The 17,914-nt window shown below is 42.3% G+C and overlaps 1 protein-coding gene across 1 annotated transcript; it reads right to left on the reverse strand.

Moving 5' to 3' along the window:
- Positions 1–8,633: 8,633 nt before the first annotated feature.
- On the reverse strand, positions 8,634–9,587 carry LOC104572176 (2-oxoglutarate receptor 1). Its single transcript, XM_010219327.2, has one exon. The coding sequence runs from the start codon at positions 9,585–9,587 to the stop codon at positions 8,634–8,636; it is 954 nt and encodes a 317-aa protein (XP_010217629.2).
- Positions 9,588–17,914: the final 8,327 nt, after the last annotated feature.

Genomic DNA, 17,914 nt, shown 5'->3' on the forward strand with positions numbered 1-17,914 from the left:
GTTTAAAGGAAAGAAGTTTAAATTAGTGAAGAAGTTTGCATGAGCAGGGACTCATCCCGATTTGGTTTTCATCACGTCTCCAGTCCCTTTCCCAGCGACCTTGCATTCAAGTCAACATCTATGCTCAGATACGCTATCTTGGAGGCAAGGCGAGAGCCCGTAGTGCTGCACTAGCCACCTCTGGCATCATTTGTCTGCGTCAGAAAGCACAGTCCGGACAGGTGAGGGTGACAGCCGTGCGATCATATTTATATAGATACATACTCTGTGACAAATGGGCTCTGTCTCAGAAATTAAAGCCGAATAATAAGTAGATCTTCAGCTTGGAGTTAAAAGGGATCACACAGGAGTGCAAGGGAGTAGCGAAGATGATAAACTTGAAAATAAGAGGGTCAGGGGAAAAAGAAGAGCTCCCTGTGGTGTGTGCCTTCTGGGGAGAGGACTCAGGTGGTGAGGGTTATGGGCACCTGTCAGTGTCACAGCAGCCAGCAATGACATTGTGACACTGCTGACCTGTCTTTCCACATGTGCTGTGTGAAAAGGGAAGGCAAGGGAAATTCAGGCAAATTGAGGTGGAAGTGCCCTTGACTTCCTGAGACTAAATGATGAGTTAGGCACAGCTGCAAGGTCTCGGCTTTTCAGCGTGTCTCCTACGGAGAAGTTTCTACAGCTCTACCTGCATGCAGGTGCATGACCTGTGGGTGTCCAGGCTCTCCTGCAGACTGCAAGGCTGGACAGGAGGTTCAACAGATGCCCAGTGCCAGCTGTGTAAGGAGGAAACCTGCTTCTCCTCACCAGTGGGAGGATCGGGAAGACCAGCTCAGTCCAGCAGTCAGAGTAACTAGTGCGAGAGAAGTGCATACTTCTCCCATGTATGTCTGTGCGCTCCATGCAGCTCCAAGCAGCTCAAGGGGCTGCTTACCTTACCAAGAAGAAGGGCTGTAATGGGTGGGGAAAGCAGGACCATGCCAGCTGCAAGCCAGGGCAGTTTGAGATGCATGGGTAGGTGTACCCATGGGCAACTCATCCTATTTGTACAGGGTTTTCCTCCACCTGCCTCTAAGGGTGCCTGCCATCCTCCCATAAGGGACTGATGCTCAAGCATCGTACTTTGGCCTTATACCTACAAAGCAGGCCCTGTTCTAGTCAGGTGGGTTTCAGTACATGGATGCAATGACCTCTGTGATTTGTTGGATTGGATTCGCTGAGGTATCTCTCTGGCTTGTGATCTCCAGGGACCCCCAGCTAGGAGTAAAAGCATAATTCTCTCGAGGAAACAAGTGAGCAAGATGAGTTGTTAATCAGAGTGACCTTTATTTATGAACCTTTCTGGGTGTCTGTATAAACTTAGATTACAAAGATATAGGGCAAATTTTTAGGTCCTGTGACTAGGTGATGGGCTTTCTAATCTCCTACTAATTTGTTCCTCTGATTGGTAGGTATGTCTCAGTAAATATTAAAGGACAATGGTAAGGTAAAATGGACAGTGTGAAAGCAGCTGGATCAACAAGCCATGGTGAAGGCTTTTAAGACATATGAGGAATGTCACATCCCTCAGCAGTTCTCTTCCATGCACTCCTTTTACAATGTGTGTTTAAGCCATTATGTTGCATTATCTTTGTGCAAATGCAATGTTACTTTTATATTATATCCTTCGATGTGGGTGTTGCTTGGGCACAACTGAGACAAATTTTCAGCTGTGTCAGTTTTTAATTACATGTGTAGCTGGGAGATTAGGGAGCATTAAAGCTCATGGGTTCAGGAACAGGTTCCACAGGTGGAGAAGATATCTCCCCTGCAGCTGACACCCTGCAGGCTGCTACTCATCTTAATCTCCACGTTACCTATATTTCTCATGCACTCGGCAGCCCCTCAATTTTGCTGCTGAAAATTGTATGTGCTTCAAAAGTTTCATGGAAAAAAAAAATAATAGTTTGAGCACAACATTACAGGAAGGAATCTCCCATAAGTTGAATTTCTGAACTTCCTTAATATTTTTCTATGCTCCACTTAGGGTCTCAGTCACAGCGCCTCTTATTACTTGCTTTTTCTTGTCCTTCACTCACTCTTACCTCCCAACACACAGGCAGGGGTCCTCCCAATCTCCCCAGTTCCCTGCTTGCCCCTCTCCAGCTATCAGACCCAAACCCTAGCATAAATAGCACAAAAATCAGCCCCCTCTCTTGGCATCCCTGTATCAGCACAGACTGGTTAACACTGTGATTAAACCCCTTTAATTCAGTATATTGCCCCATGGATGGGAAGCTCCAGAGGAGCCTGGAGTAAAGGGCGGAAGAGAGACTCTGAATGGGGGGACCCTGGGTGCAGAGACCCTGAGGCACTTCCACTCTCACCTACCCTATATTTCAGCTGGGTCTTTCACAAAAGGTTGAGCCTAACCATGACATACAGTGCACCAGCCTCATCTTACCAAACTCTGGACATTTAAATCAGAAATATGGATACCCTTGACTCCCTGCACAGGCACTTCTGAGGCAAAGTTTGTTTGGGCCACACTAGGGTGGATTAACTGGGCTCTCCAAAATCCCATTTTTCTCTGCTGACTTTAAATTTAAATAAAATTTTAAGATTAAAATAAAGAGATGACAGAGAGTGTTTTTTTTTTCTCAGACGAGAAAAAAAAATCCTTTATATGAAATGAGGTATAAGAGTCACCTTCACAGGATAAACCAGCTCAACCTAAGATATACATTTTGAACAGGTCAGCTGAGCTTGTTCCTTGTATTCTGTCTAAATATCTGAATAAACTGACATTGCTTGGACAGGGAGAGACACTTAATTTTGCAGTGCCAAAGTAAAAATATCATTTCTTAACAACAGAATTTACATCAAAATTTACAGAAGCCTATACTCCACACTTGAATACACATCCAAATCCAGTTTAGAACAGAACATTATCATTTATCCCATAGGCAAATACAGCTTGTTTCCATGGCACAGAAAAGAAGCGAACTAGCCAAATTAAATATAAACAAAACAGCCTACTTAGAGATGGGCCCTGGAAACAGTAGTAAAAAAGCATTAATTAAAACATAGCAGAAATTATATCTGAAAAGTAATATTGCTTATTTGATATAGCATGTCACCACAAACTTTCCAAAACTGCTCCCGAAGTGTTTGAATGTATCTCTGTCTCCAGTGTCGTGCTACTTTTATTTCAAAGGAGAGAAAAGGAACAACTATAAATATGCAAAGGGAGAGGTGTGAGCTGCTGTTTTAGAAGAAATACCTTTTTCCATGAGGTGCTGCTTCGCTGTGCATCCCTACCTGCTGAGGTGGGCTTGTGCGTAGCCCTACGCACACATGGTAAGTAGCTGCATCTTTCACATTTGGATGGCATGAGCGCTTGGCTGAGTTTCCCTAATGCCAGGGGGTCCCATTTGAGATACAGATCCTGCTGTGCAAATACTCAGGCAGACTTCTGTCCCAAAGAGCTTATGATTCTAAGCGGATAAAATGTGGCAGGGAAAAATTAAGAGGAGATAGAGAGACATTTTGTGGTTAGATGGGTGACTCAGGCAGTTGTAGGAAGAGAACAAATAACCCCACTAACAAGGCACTGATTTATTGGTTAATCAACACCACGGATGCAGCGGGTTTCTGTGGTTTCATTGGGTGCCCATGGCAGGGCTGTTGCTCTCTCTGTGCTGCTGCATGACAGGATGGTGCAGCCTGGGTGAGCCACGAGCTCCATCAGCTCCTCAGAGAGTATTCCTCATGCCATGAATTAGCCATAGGATTGTGTGTGCATATTTGTAAGAAATCAGGCCTGAGATACTTACAACTAAATTATTTTTTTGTGGTTGCTGGATTTCCTTTAGGAGGCAGGAGGGGAATCAAGGGAAGAAAATGTTTCCCTGGTACTAGCAAGAAAGATCTTGAGCATCTGACTTGGACTCTCGAGGTGACCTCATTATCCGCCTGCTGCTCCCAGGAGCAGATGCTGAGCTCGGGACACATGCCTGTGTGCCATGCAATGGCCTGCTGGACTGCTGTCCCCTAATGCCTATGTGTCACTGAGCAGCTCCAGCCCCCTGCCACGGCCAGGCAGTGGAGGAGGGAATTCACCCCTGAAGGCCAGAGAGAGATGAGATGTGGCAGTGAGAAAGAAAGCTGCGAATGGGTCTGATGGCCCATGGCACCTCCACTCACGGGCTTCAGAAAAAATCAGAAATCTCTGATGTCCTCATTTCCTTCCACAATGCAACACCATGATTTATTTTGGTGGCACACTCATCTCTGTGAAGTAAGCCCCCAGTGCCACAGAACTGCAGGAAGACCCTAGGTGCAAGGTTCAAAAGCGTCTGCCTAATGTGTGGCTAATGCCTGAACCCCAGTTTAAGGCTCTAAGTCTCGTGCTTCCTCGCAAGTTTAGTCATCCTTGTCACTGCTCCTCAGGGTTTGCATATGCAAACCTGCGAGCAGCCACTGAGGTTGGTATTTGGATAGGTGGTTTGAAGAAGTGGAAATCTGCTGATGAATCTATGGGGAGAGTTATTTGCATAGGATTTGTGCCTATGCAGAGAGAGAGATTACTGACATTTGTAGTTTGTAAGTACAGTAATTAAATAATGATGATATGTTTAATTGAGGCTCAGGTTTACTCCTTGGGAATGGAAAATGTTGATGAATTGTCAGAGGCTTTTCCTCCCTCCCCAAGAATGAAGATTTTTTTTTTATGTCTGTCCCTGTGTGATTAAGATTTTAAACTAAATGTGACAAGCTAAATATGTGTTTTTTGTGGGTTGCTATGCAAAGTCAGCCATCCTTGTGTATGGTGTCTTTCCTCCCCACAGGTGTCTGGACACAGAGACCATACCTCCTGTTCCTTGTGGGGCTTGCAGAGGTATCACAAAGCCTGGGCTGCCAGAGAAAGGGGAAAAATAAAAATAAAAATAAATAAAATAAAATAAAATAATTAATTAAAGGTGAAGAAAGGAAAAGAAGTCATATTCATTCAGAAAAGATGAAAGCTATAGATCCACATCTCAATCGAGGCAGATTTTCCTGCCCCATTTCACTGTCCTTCAAACACTACAGTCCCAGCATCCATATAGGCCTGGTGTCCATCCAAGCTACTTAAACTTAATAGTTACTTAATAGCTACTTAAATAGTTTTGGACTTTCTGATGGGCTTTTTTTTTTTATTTCTTCCCAAAACAGAGGTATTACTAGGTCCTTAGCGAGAGGACCAAAGGCATACATGTGTTGTACACCTGCCAAGATTGTCCTTGCCCCCTCACTGGCTCAGCTGTGAAGTCCCTGAGGCCCACAACACTAACAAGCAGCAGCATGGGACAGGCTTGACAATCTGCCACTGCCATGCTGCTGGTACTAGCCAGCTTTCTCCTTGAACTGTGGAATTTTTGCGTAAAAAAGATTTCTCACTGTTTTTCCTTGTCATTGGTAATAGACAGGTGAAGAACCGTGGTCTGCTTTTTGACATTTTGTCATATCTACAGCTTTCTCTCACCAGTCATAATCTTCCTGCTCTCTGCAAATAGCCTCTTCAAAATAGCAGGTATGCCCTTTGTTGGGGGTGAAGCTGGTGCAGCTGTCCAAGGGCTTAACTAGTTATCTCCTACACTTTCAGAGGGGAATTCATTGCCTTAAACAAAGCAGTCAGAAATCCCCAGAGGAGCAGAGCCCTTGCTCCTCGACTGCTGCAAAGATCTCATCATGTCTTGAAGACCAAAGCAGAACAAAACAGGCAGTATGGTATAAACAGCAATATCCCTGAGATTTACCTTTTAGTTTTCAAAATTGCTGTTGAATACCATACAGAAGTTGTTATTTTAGCAACTGCATTTTTTTTTAATTATCACTGGAAATCAGACAACAGAGAAACTTCAGATTTCCTGAGAAATGTCAGGTGGACAACTATGATTGATTACTGTGTTTGTTTGATTAGTATCTGGGCATGGGATAGCAGGTCAGGGAAAAGCCAGTCTAGAGTTACTGCTCTGCAGTCATTAGCGTGGCAGGCATGGAGCAGGAGCAGTAGAAGTCAAGAAAGGACCAGGGGAAGAGTGCAAGTGTTGTATACTCAGAGGGCAAGCAAAGAAGAACAGGTTATCGCAACATGAAGCAATATGAAGAAGTTGGAGGCCAGCACTGTTTGGCACAGAGCAGGATTCTTGTCTACATCTCCCATTCTGTGCCTTATGACTTTTGCTGAAATTGTAAAAATACCATTTAGCTTAAAGTAGCTTATATGTTCATTCCCCACAGTTTGTAGAAAAATAGGCCTGAGAGACATAGATCTGGTTCCTTTCTTTGCCAGCTATGGATTATATCTGCTCAAATCATTCCAGGCATCAATACCAACACTGAAGATGTTCCAGACATCTTGCATTTAAGAAGAGTATATATCCTGGATGTATGAACATGAACTGAGCATACTGAATAATTTATCCAGAAAAAATCAAGTGCAGTTGTAAGGGGACGAAAGCAGGGCCTCACTTAAAGTTGACAGCAAGAACATTTTCATTATCATTGTTGGAAACATAGAGTCAGTTCCTCAGACTCCAAAAGAACCAGCTTCCATGGTGTAGATGTTTAGGTAGCAAACTAGATTTAGCAAATGCTCATGTTCATATGTACTAGAGTCTTAAAAGAGAATGTCTCATCCTGCTTGTGTTCAAAGAACCAGGTCCTTCTGGACAGTACACCCTAAATCAAAAAAAAAAAAAAAAAAAACAGATAAGAGGACATTCATATTCAGTGTTGCTTGTTGATGGTGGATCAGCTGCCTTTGGTATCCCACGAACTAGCAGTTCTGAGCAGAACTGCAAGCAAGTTGGAGGAGACAGTGTCTCCCAGAGTCTATCAAAGCCAATGCAGTATATGACATGAAAGACATTTGCTCTGAATTTGGGGATGATTGCCCTATGAAACATTTCAGCAGCCCTGCAAACATCTCTGTAGTCCTGCAATACAAAGGATTCCTTCTTCAAGTGAGATGCTCATCTGCAATTTTGAAGATGGGTAGTAGCCACGGACCAAGCTACACTGTGCAAAAGTTTTTAAAAATGCCTTACCTGGCTCTTCCTCCATAAGGGATACTTTTGTACATCCTCATTTCTCCGATATGCCTCTTGCTTGCTGTTGCCTGCTGTCCTGCCTTTGCCACTGGTGTCACTGACCCTGATGGAGGCAGCAACCGATCTCCCCATGCATGTCACAGAGAAGTGGCCAGATGCTTAACAATCACTTATGCATGTGCTTAATTGGAAGGTAAAACAGTCAGGAGGCTACATGAAGACCCACCTGAAGACAAGGCCATGCAGAGCAGAACTCAGTAAGAGGAAGGGCAGCGTTAAGGCCTTGAGACAATATGTGTTGCCTTTGATGAGTGGACATTTTGGAGTAGACAACAAAAGCGGTGAGATTAAGTAAGAGTGTTATAAAACTATGTTAGAGGACCTGCTCTGTGGTCATACTATTGGGCTAAATATCATGTCAATAATAGTTTGTACTGCTGGCTGGGGTACTTCCACTGTTCTTGGGACAGCTCTAGATGCTGTCTGCAAATATTAGACTCACATTTTCTGCTTATAAAACACTGATATTGCCTGTCAGACATGTTATTACCTAAATCTGTTATTACCTAAAACTGATACAGTCAAAAAGAGTTCCACTGAGTAAAGAGAGGGAGAAACATGAGTTTGCATTGTGTATGCACCTGGTCCATTTATGCATCAATCTTATTCTTATCTCCAAACTAACGTTAATCCAGAAATACAGTTAGCATAATGGAAATGCTTTATAAGGGTGGTGGTATATTACTGCACCATTAAACTTCAGGAGATCACTGAAGGCACTAAATACTGGTCTTGTGTAAGCTCCCACTTTATTCACCTACGAAGAGTGATCTCTCCCTTTCTGTACTGACACTGGGCTTCAGCTGAGTAAGCATCTGTGTTAGGCCTGTGTCTGATTTACTTAGTTTTACAGTCAATAGAGAGAAATAGGCAGCTCTAGGTCATGATTCACCTCATCCAAATGTAGGCATCAAGAATAATTAGATGAATCACACTCCAAAGTGCTTATTCCTCTCCACTATAAAGGGAAATTATGAGGGGAGAATGAAGTAATAAGCTTATATATAGACACCTACCCTCACAGCATCTCCAGTGAGGTAAGATGAACCCCACCTACATGTCTAAGACAGGTGGGAAGAATTTTCCTCTGGAGGGTCTTATTCCTCTTCAATAATTATGAAAAAAGCCAAAGGCAGGAACTTACCTTAGACTAGATTCATCCCATCCTGAATCATTATCTGCCCCAATAAGCATTTTTTTCTTTTCTTGACAGAACTGCTGGCCATTCTCCAAAACTGGTATCAAGAATTCAGGCAAAAAACAATGCAAAAACATTTCTAAGAAGTTACACATTTTATTTTTTAAGCATTTATTTTAAGATATTTTATTTTTGGTTATTGATTTGTAATTACAAAACACAGAATAAATGAGTTCTCTTTTGGTGTGGGTAGGATTAAACCGAGCTCTAATGTCAGGGAAGTTGTGTCTGGTTGGTCATGCATGCATTTGACATATTTCTCCATAGTTTTTTTCATGGTATGGAGTTCTTCTACTTCAGATTCTTGTTGTCTAGACTTTGAGGAGTGAAAGAATAGCCTGATGGATGTTGTCTCCCGTCACAACATAAAGTAGTAAGTTAGCAAATGTATTTAATGCTGCTAAAGGTTTAGCTAGAACAAACATAAAACAGATCAGATTCTTCAAGTGGCAGCTACCTGGTCGCAGTCGGAGCTCGATCCGAAGCCCCCGAAAGATGTGGAAGGGGAGGAAGCACACATAGAAGACCACCAAGAGCACGATGGCAAGTCTGCGGGCCTTCTTTTTGTAGCAAGCCTGCGTGTGGGGCCCTGTAGCCAAGGCATAGATAATGAGTGCGTAGCACAGCGTCACCGTCAGCAAGGGCAAGAAGAAGGCAAACGTCGTCAGGAGCCAGTTGTACCATCGGCTGCTATCGAGGTCCTCAGCACTCGCCAGGTCGGGGCAGATCGTTCTGTTCTGCAGGTCTTTTGTGGTGATCAAGATGCCCAACGGGCTGATGGCTACCAAGGAAATCATCCAGACTACTACGCAAGTCACCACTGCCCATTTCCGTTTTCGAACAAAAAAACATCTAACTGGGTAGACGACCACAAAAAAGCGGAAGAGGCTGAAGCAGCTAATGAAGATAATACCATTGTACATGTTGAAGTAGAAGGCAAAGTGAATAAACTTGCACATGAAGTCTCCAAAAATCCAGTTATTTCCATTAGCAAAGTAATGTATAAAGAAAGGAAGTGTGGCTATATATAAAAGGTCTGTGATAGCCAGGTTTAACATAATGATGGTGCTGTTTTTCCAGGGCCTCATCTTGAAAAAGTACATAAAAATTGTCATAACATTTCCTGGGAAGCACACCAGAAAGATTAGGCTGTAAAGGACAGAGAGATAGGATTTCAACTGTAAGAAATCCTCATCCTCGCAACTTGCATAAGGGTCTGCATGGCCTGGCTGAGTAGTAAAATTGGCTTTGTATTCAGATGTCATGCTTGTAGTAATCTTCTTAAAGCTTTAGAAAAATCAAATATTTAGTTTTAATTGATTTGCCAGGACAAATGCATTCAATTAAAACTTTATTTTTTCCACTGGAAAAAATGTCATATTTGTCTTGTTTGGCAAAGCATGGTAGGGAAGAGAAAGAGGTTCACTAACATACCTGGCTAACGTATCTGGGTTTGGCCTAAATACTTTTCACTCAAATGCTTAATTTCACACTTCCCTCCTCTCTGTGTATATCCTCACTTTTTTTTTTAACCTTATATTGAAGCAATTACAACTTATTTGTAAATGTGCAGGAGTGGGAAGCAGGTTTAGGGATCTAGAGAGTGTTTTGGCTTAGATTTTGCAAAACCTTGCAAAATAGCCTTAGCCTTTCAGAAATTAGACCTGCACCCATACTTTAATTTCATTTACCTAGCTAATCAGTGCTTTGAACTCATGAAACCAGAGATGTTGTTCTGGTTTTATGTAGACGAAAAGATGATGAGTTCAGATGCAGGTCTCAGGACCTGATGCTCCAATAACTTGCCAGTTCTGGTTCATTCCCTGAATGTGATCTAATTATCTTAAAGTCAACAGAGTATAAAACTGGCATAAATGCATTTAAAAACAAACAAGCTTGACAGTGGCATAAAACTGATTTAAATGATTAAAGACTCTGTTTCTCAAAGCACAGAGCAGTGGTGGAAAGCACAGATCCTGGGTAAAGGCACTGATCTTGCTTCCCATTTCTCGACAATTGGTGCTAGAGAGCCTCATCTCTGAAATGACTTCTCACCTGCCATGGCCAATTTGGATCACTCCACCATGAATGCAAGACATAGGATTTCTTGGTAGTGTTTTAACTTGAAAGAGTGGTAACCAAGGATGAAATTCATCTAATCTAACTTCAGTTATTAAAAAATTTAAAGTGGAGACAGTCATCCTTAGCCCTCCTTTATAGTCAAGGGAGATATGGAGGGGACAATACATCTTACCATAAGAGAGGCTTCAAAGATAAATGATTTGCTCTTTTGGCATACCTACTTCTCTCCATTGACAATGAAGGCAATCCAAGGTGACTAGCTCATTCTGGATGTCTAGCCTTTATATGGCTCAAGTGAGGCAAGATGAGAGCCCCTCTGGGTCTTCAGCATCTCAGGTCAGTAGCACTCCTCCTTATCTAGTCCTTATCTGAGAATATATTTTAAATCACAAAGTGCAAGACATGGTAGTATCAAGTCAAAATTCGCAACTCTCAGCCCAGAAAAAAACAATAATTCAAACTAAACCCAGTACTCCCCTGAACTTCCAGGATGAAGCCATTGCATTAAAAAGAAAAAAAAAAGGCGAATGATAGTTGTGGTTAATAATGTGTATAGAACTAGGTTTTGATGTAATCCAATTAACAGAATTTAGCATGTTGTCATTATGGCAATTCCTATATTATACCAATGGCCAATAGAACATGACAGATTTCCTCTCACAAAGCTAGTAATTAAATCTGGAATACAACAAGAAGGCTGTGATCAGAAAGATAGCTATCACTCAATTACTAGAAAACATTTGAGAGAAAAATTTGAACACTATTCCTATAATTTAGCTAAACAGTAATATTTTTTGACATGAATGTTAGCTCTAGTACAGCCCATAAAGATGTCATAACACTTGTTTTAAACAAATCCAGATTTACATTCAGACAAAAGCTAGGGATGTGCACATTTTCTTTCTTTTCTCCTGCTTGGTGATATCACCATTATCCACATTTGTGTCTCTCCCTGCTATATTTCAGGAAAAGCTAGACAAAATTTTCCAGAGTATTTGATTCATCCCCAGTTTAGTTTCCTTATACAGCTGATCAGTTTTTCACTGCAATCTTGAACCCTCCAAACCGAAATGGAGAAATATTGCTTACCTGGAAACCTGTAATTCTGCTTCTCCCTTTCATTGCTTTGAGCATAGAGCACTACAAATGAAATCTATTTATGTACTCCTTACAAGTGAAGCCGGTTTTAGTGAGGCTTTGCAATCACATACACTCGCTCCCTAACAGACCGCGCTTCCATGTGGCTGTAAATTCTGTCTCTGACTTAGGTGTGAGCTCTTGGACTTGGGCTGGTGCCCTCAGTCAGTCATGCTCTCTTGCCTTTGGAGGGCAGGTTGCACTCTATCAGAAGCAGTTTTGCCTGCTGCAGGCAGAGTTAGAGCAGTCAAATAACAGCAGATCACATTTAAATTTGCATGTGAGTGTTTATTAAAAAAAATAATAAATTTATTCTCAATTTCCTGCAAAGTGAAACCTGATTGGCATACAAACCCAGGGTGTTGCCATTTTCAAGGTCAGGTAAAAAAAAATGTGACATGCTCTTTCTTCACTAAAAGAGTTTCTAACGAAGTTCCATTTTCTGTTCATGGGAGAAATAAGGGTTGCTTTTGGCGTGGCATGATTCAGCTCCTGGCTTTGCAAGCTGGTCCATGCTGCCCTGTGTGCAACCTTGGTATGTTTTAGAAGTATTTTTTACTGATGAGGCTTACTATTACGTATTAAAAGAACAAGCTTTCCTTTCCTAACATTAGGCAGGTAAGTCGGCTTACCGAGAGTCATACAGATAAGAATATTTTTTAGGGAGACTGTCTTGGTTCTCCTTGAAGGCCAGATCATAGGCATGACTTGGGAGAAAAAAATGCTATTTGTTTTGCTAATTTTGCTGTAGAGAAAGAGCAAAAGAAGTATCTCAAAACTAGGACATCATCTCTCTCTTAGCTTTAGGGAGGAGCACCATCCCTGTTCTTCTCATCTGACCAGGCTTTTCTGTAGGTCAATGTTTAGAGCACTTATAAAAAAACATGTGAAGTTTTCTCCATAACTATAAAATACATTGTCATGTACCAGCTGAGGGATCAGCAACTATTTAAATAGCTATTACCCTATTCCTAGTCACTGCATGTATCATTAGAAATCATCTGTATGAGGCTATAGCATTATAAGCACAGAGGGAGGTAATTATAGTTAGAGATCATTTAATGTGACCACTATTTATTCCATTACATGCCTGAGCAACAGCAAAGCTGTGGAGCAGCATCAGCTGGTATTTATCCTACCTTGTAGGTGGCAAGACATGAAGCAGAAATGGGCCATCCTGGTACGGTGCCCCAGAATAGCCATGATCTCTATGGATTGAGGCTACTTCTCCAGTGTCACTTTAAACTCCTCAATATTTTATTCTACCAACAATTTCCTCACATCATCTCCACGGACCTTCTCGGTCTGCCATAGGCAGAGCAGCTTGGTTCTTACCTCAGACATGTCCTTTTTGTGCTCTGAAGCTCTCCTCACTCACGTTAGCCTCTCCCTCTGCCCTCCAGGAGCAGTGAAGAGAAATCAAAACAGCTCTTAGTTTCATAGCAGGCTTAAGCAGCTCTAATTGCAGCTGCTATCAGAAAAGCTGGCATCACCAAATCCTGCAGAGCTCATGTGTGTCATCTTTGCTCCCTGTATAGCAATGAAACAGGGACAACTTGGTAGCAGGACAACTAATTATTTAATTATTTCGTCTTCACAACTTCCTCCTCCAGGGTTGATCAGCCACCACAGACTGCGTGGTGCAAATGGGAGCACGTCTCCATACTGTGCTGTGCATCCTCTCACGGTGGGGTGAAGTGAGTGGAGTCTGTAGGAAAACAGATAGTTTGTGTGGGATCGCGCTGGGCTCCAGAGTGTGGAGGGCTTTCATTATAGGTTTTACTTTTTGTTTCAACAAATGTATAATCTTTCCATGGGCTATTTCCCTTAGCAGGCACATATTTGTTTGGCTGGTCTTAGTGTGCGTGTGTGATTGAATACCTAATTACTGTTTTTATCGGGCCACCTTCAAGAGATGCTCTGTTTTGCTGATAATGATACTGTGTGTCTTCGTCACGCAGGGAAAACAGCCCCTCTGCTCCCTCCTTATTTTTCCACTGAGTCAGACTGGTAAGGACAGCATTTTTTAATTCCTGAATGCATGGTGACTATAAATTAATCACTGTTAAATGCTACCATCCAATTACATAGATAGTAGAGATTGTTAATGAAACCTTCAGCAAAGGAATATTTTACTTTTGGAAAATTGGATTTATAATCCAGGATGTAAGTGGTGCTGTCACATCTGCTGTGCAGAAGTAGTTCGATACATTTCCCAAAATAGCCTGTATGGATCTGAGGTACTATCTTATGGCTAATATTAGTCCTCGAACTGAATTGGTGCTCAGACACTGCAGGGTGCTGAAGACAAAATCTACTGAAACCCTTCGATAAGCACTTGACTTTCAGAAGGTAAGTTGCCCCATGGGGAGAAGAGCAGGAAGGGCAGTGAAGGAATGTGCTTGCTTAAAGATATCTTAAAGCTCAGAGCTCAGGACATGGACAACCATGCTAGTATATTCTCCATAAACAGGTGAATAAAAAATGCTGCAGGAGCACCCAGCTATGAAGTGGCCTTACACACAGCATTTGTGCTGGTTGAAGTTTTCCCAATAGATACTAAAAGCCAAAGTAAACTCATAAGAGATTTGACAACAGTTGTAATGGCTTTAGGTAATGGGGCATTTCCTGAAAATGGCCCAGCTTAGTGGGTCTGAAAGCAGAGAGGAAAGCTTTGCTGCTTTGTTTTTTAATTCAAGGAGGAAGCAGTCTCCAAACTCTTGTGAGCTGGTACATCCCCGACTTCTGGCAATATGTCCTTATGGGATTTAGCAAAGGGAGCTGCTAACATGACCTTGAGTGTTCAAGGAACTTTTTAGTCACTGGAGAAAAATGTTGTGTTGCTGTAGTATTGCTTTTGCAGGGAGCTATGTCAGGCGGGGGAAAAACTGGCCTTTGCCTTATGCCACTCTGTAAAGCTTTATTGTCAGAAAGCAACTTTTATCGTCATAGACTTCTATATCTAAGTTTAACATCTTCTGCCCAAAATGAATTTCTATGTTAGCCCAGTACTCTTCCTTCAGCTTACATGAGCTCTCAGCCAATGTGTGACTCTTGACAAGAGAAATCACTACATCAGTCTCAGCAGCCCAGCTGCCGCAAGGTCCCCTGCTCGACCCTTTCCATATAGGAACACGCTATGACAGGTTACGTAAGCAGGGAACATGTTCCAGCTCCTTCTGCCTGGACCCTTCCAGTTCCATGGATCTCAAACAATAACTTTATTTTACACTGTGCCATGGTGGGAATAGTGCCCCTTTACCCTTACCAAATCTCTTGTTGACCTGACACAGACAACTGGCCTAAAGGACCATCTCTGCAGAAAGTTTAGAGGATCCTTTTGATGCCCTTTTGATGCTTTTTTCTTTCTTTATTTTAATTTCTGACTGTGATGGCTTCTCAGACCATTGCTCTAAATGGATGAGCACCAGGGCAACCCAATGCTGCTGATGCCTCCCTTTTCTGAGTCTCTTGCTGCCCTGCAGACTGCTATGCTAACAACAAGGGCCTTGGCCTCTTATCACCTTCAGTCCTTTGGGTGCTTCTATGGGTCTGCAGAGTCCCCAAGCACCACGTGTTGTCTCCTGCCACACAGTATTTCTGAAGGCAAAGGCTCTCCTGCTCACCAGGGCTGCGCTGGCTTCATAGAAGCCAGAGAGGAAGGTTCTTCCCTCCTTGAGTCTTGAGCTCTTTAAATGGTGCTTAAATTCTAAGCATTATTATCCTCAGGCAATTAAATGGTTCTCCATCTATTCAGATTGGGTGGAGGAGTGGATTATTGAAATAGCCTTCAAGGAAATAATTCATGCAAGCTGAGCCTGTAAAATTCATGCATATTTTTTTTTAATCTAGCCGTTTTTCCCCTGGCTGTTTCGTGCTCATCTAAATCAGATAAATGAAAGAGAGGTGCATTCTCTGTGGAGCTTATCTCTGGCTTTGCCTTTCCGTGCTAGCTTTCACCAAGAGTTTCAGAGCTACTCCTGGACTGAGGTCAGGCCTTTGTCTCAGCAGAAAGCAGGATTTATCTCCTACACTTGCGTGAACTGGAGATGGGAGTCTATAAGCTGATGTAGCATCCTTTCTCTATCAGGATGCTGAGTTTTTACTAATACCAGCATTTCAGCAAATGCAGCTCTCATTTTGTCTTTTTGAAAGCAAAAGAGTGGACTGGCTGCACTGGTTTTATATAGGCCAAATGCAAAAATCATGGAGCACGAGTGAATTGGAGTCACTTAGTTCAGAAAGTAATGTTTTGCTGCTGATCCACAAAGGAACTGCTTCCTGATGGAACAGTAATATCAAATAATTTTCCTGTGAAGTGAAATCCCAGGCAAACAGAGGGATGAGGGTGTGCATTTTGCTCTCCCTGCGGAGGCAGGGAGCAGTTAACCTGGTTAACTTGACAAGCAAGCGCTACGTAAACCCACTAGTACAGAATAATGATGCAGTGTATTTTTGTCATTGTTCTCAAAGTGGGCACTGCCTACTATAAATACTACGTGGCAGTATCTATTAAAGTTTCTAATAGCAGGGAGATAGGGAAGAAATTGCATCACCATGTGACAGAAGATTACATTTCTCAAGAAAAGTGAGAAAATAGAAGACAATTAGAAGGGGCTGTGTGTGCTTCACCATGGCTTTTTGTTTTCCAAAAGCTTTGATAGATGGCAATAAAAAAGAATGATACAGTGCATTGAGCAAGGATATAAAATACAATGCCCTGCATGTACAGGCTATATGGAATCAGGCTGGCTATTTTAACCGGCCCAAAAGTGGCTTAATTTCCCCATATTGCAGTGACTGGTGGCCTGCTAAAACCTGAGGAGTTGCTCACCTGGCTTTTGTGTCTGATTTTGCACATCATCTTCTAAAGAAGAGCAAACTGGCATATTGCACTGTCTTTAGAGCCAAGCTAGTTCACACCAGTAGAGAATCCGAGTCTCTAATTTATTGTTGTTTATGGTGGGGTCCGTAATGAACTGATTTGTCTGTTGTTCAGCCTGTGATCTGCATAGACCTTCAGTTCTTCACTGCCGTAATGATGCCTAAGCAGATATTCCATATTTGTGCAGCTGGTTGCTTTTCTCCAAACCTTTTTTTTTTTTTTGGATTTGTCCTCACTGAATTGCATCCTGTTTCTTCAGACCACTTCTCCGCTTTCTGTAAATTGCTTTGAAATTAATGCTGTCCTTGAGCATGCCAGCAGTCCTCTCACTTGTCATCTGCATGATAAAAGGGTATACTTTCTACTCCATTGCCCAAATCACTAATGAATATATTAAGGACAATCTCAATGCATAATCTGGACTTGCATGGAGAACCGTGTCATGCTAAACATTGCAGAATTAGGCCTTGCACTTCTCTGCTAGAAGCTTCCTTCTGTAATTCACATGTATGGAGCAATAGCTCAGCCCTGCAACAGAGGTTTTTGTGCAAAAAAAACTGTGAGAAGAGGCAAAATATCAGGTTTTGTGACTCTTTGTGTTCCCCTCCCAGACCATTTCAGGAGAAAACTTGTTCCAACCCAGGAAAAGAGCCAGGCAATGCATGTCTAAGCAGCTTCTGTGGCCAACAGCCCTCTTGCCACCATTGCCAGCTTTTTGCCTGGCCTGCGAGGCTGGCTGGGTAGCTAGCCTGGCTGGTAGGCTACTTGGGTTCTAGCAACATTTTTGATAAGGTCAACACATCGTTGTGGAACATTTTCTTTCCATTGATTCAGAACTTTCCTAGAAATTTCCCAATTAGTTGAAGTCAGCATGTCTGAATTTTGCCTAAATAAGCTAGGTACAAAGCAGTTAGGCCCATTCAGAGAGCATGTGGACCTCTCCTATTGTGGGTAGGACAATTTCTCCTAATTCTCTGCCTCAGTGGATGGGACCATGCAGGTTTAGAGTGGGAACTGATGTGGACTAGGTCATGCATTTCAGTGGATGACCCAGAAAGACCGCAACAAGTCTGACTTTACAGCTGAGGCCAGACGGATGGTTTAAGCTTTGGAAAGCTGGAAAAATCTTGAATTTCTCTAGGAGGCCTCAAAAGTGTGTAAGAAAGAAAGATCACTCTGTGGTTATAGTATTTTTTAGTTAATTCAAGAAAAGGAAACTCTGTGCAAATTTTACCATTAAATGCTCTCCTGAGGCAAGTACACAGTAAAAATGCACAGCTGCTGAGATCTATTTGGTCCTTACTGAATTCAGCCTCTTGAATGCCTGCAAAAGAAGTTTTCTACTTTTCACCCACTGTCACAGACTTTTGGATAATGATAACTATTTGCTCAGTAAAACACAACTTTTTTCTTCAGAATGATGAAGACAGGAGATTTTTGTGTAAGATCTACATCACTCCAAGTAGCTCTTCCAGTTGTCACAGCAAG

The sequence above is a fragment of the Tinamus guttatus genome, unplaced genomic scaffold, assembly GCF_059628265.1.
Source record: "Tinamus guttatus ecotype Peru unplaced genomic scaffold, ASM5962826v1 Tinamus_guttatus_pri_ptg000180l, whole genome shotgun sequence".
NCBI lineage: Eukaryota > Metazoa > Chordata > Aves > Tinamiformes > Tinamidae > Tinamus > Tinamus guttatus.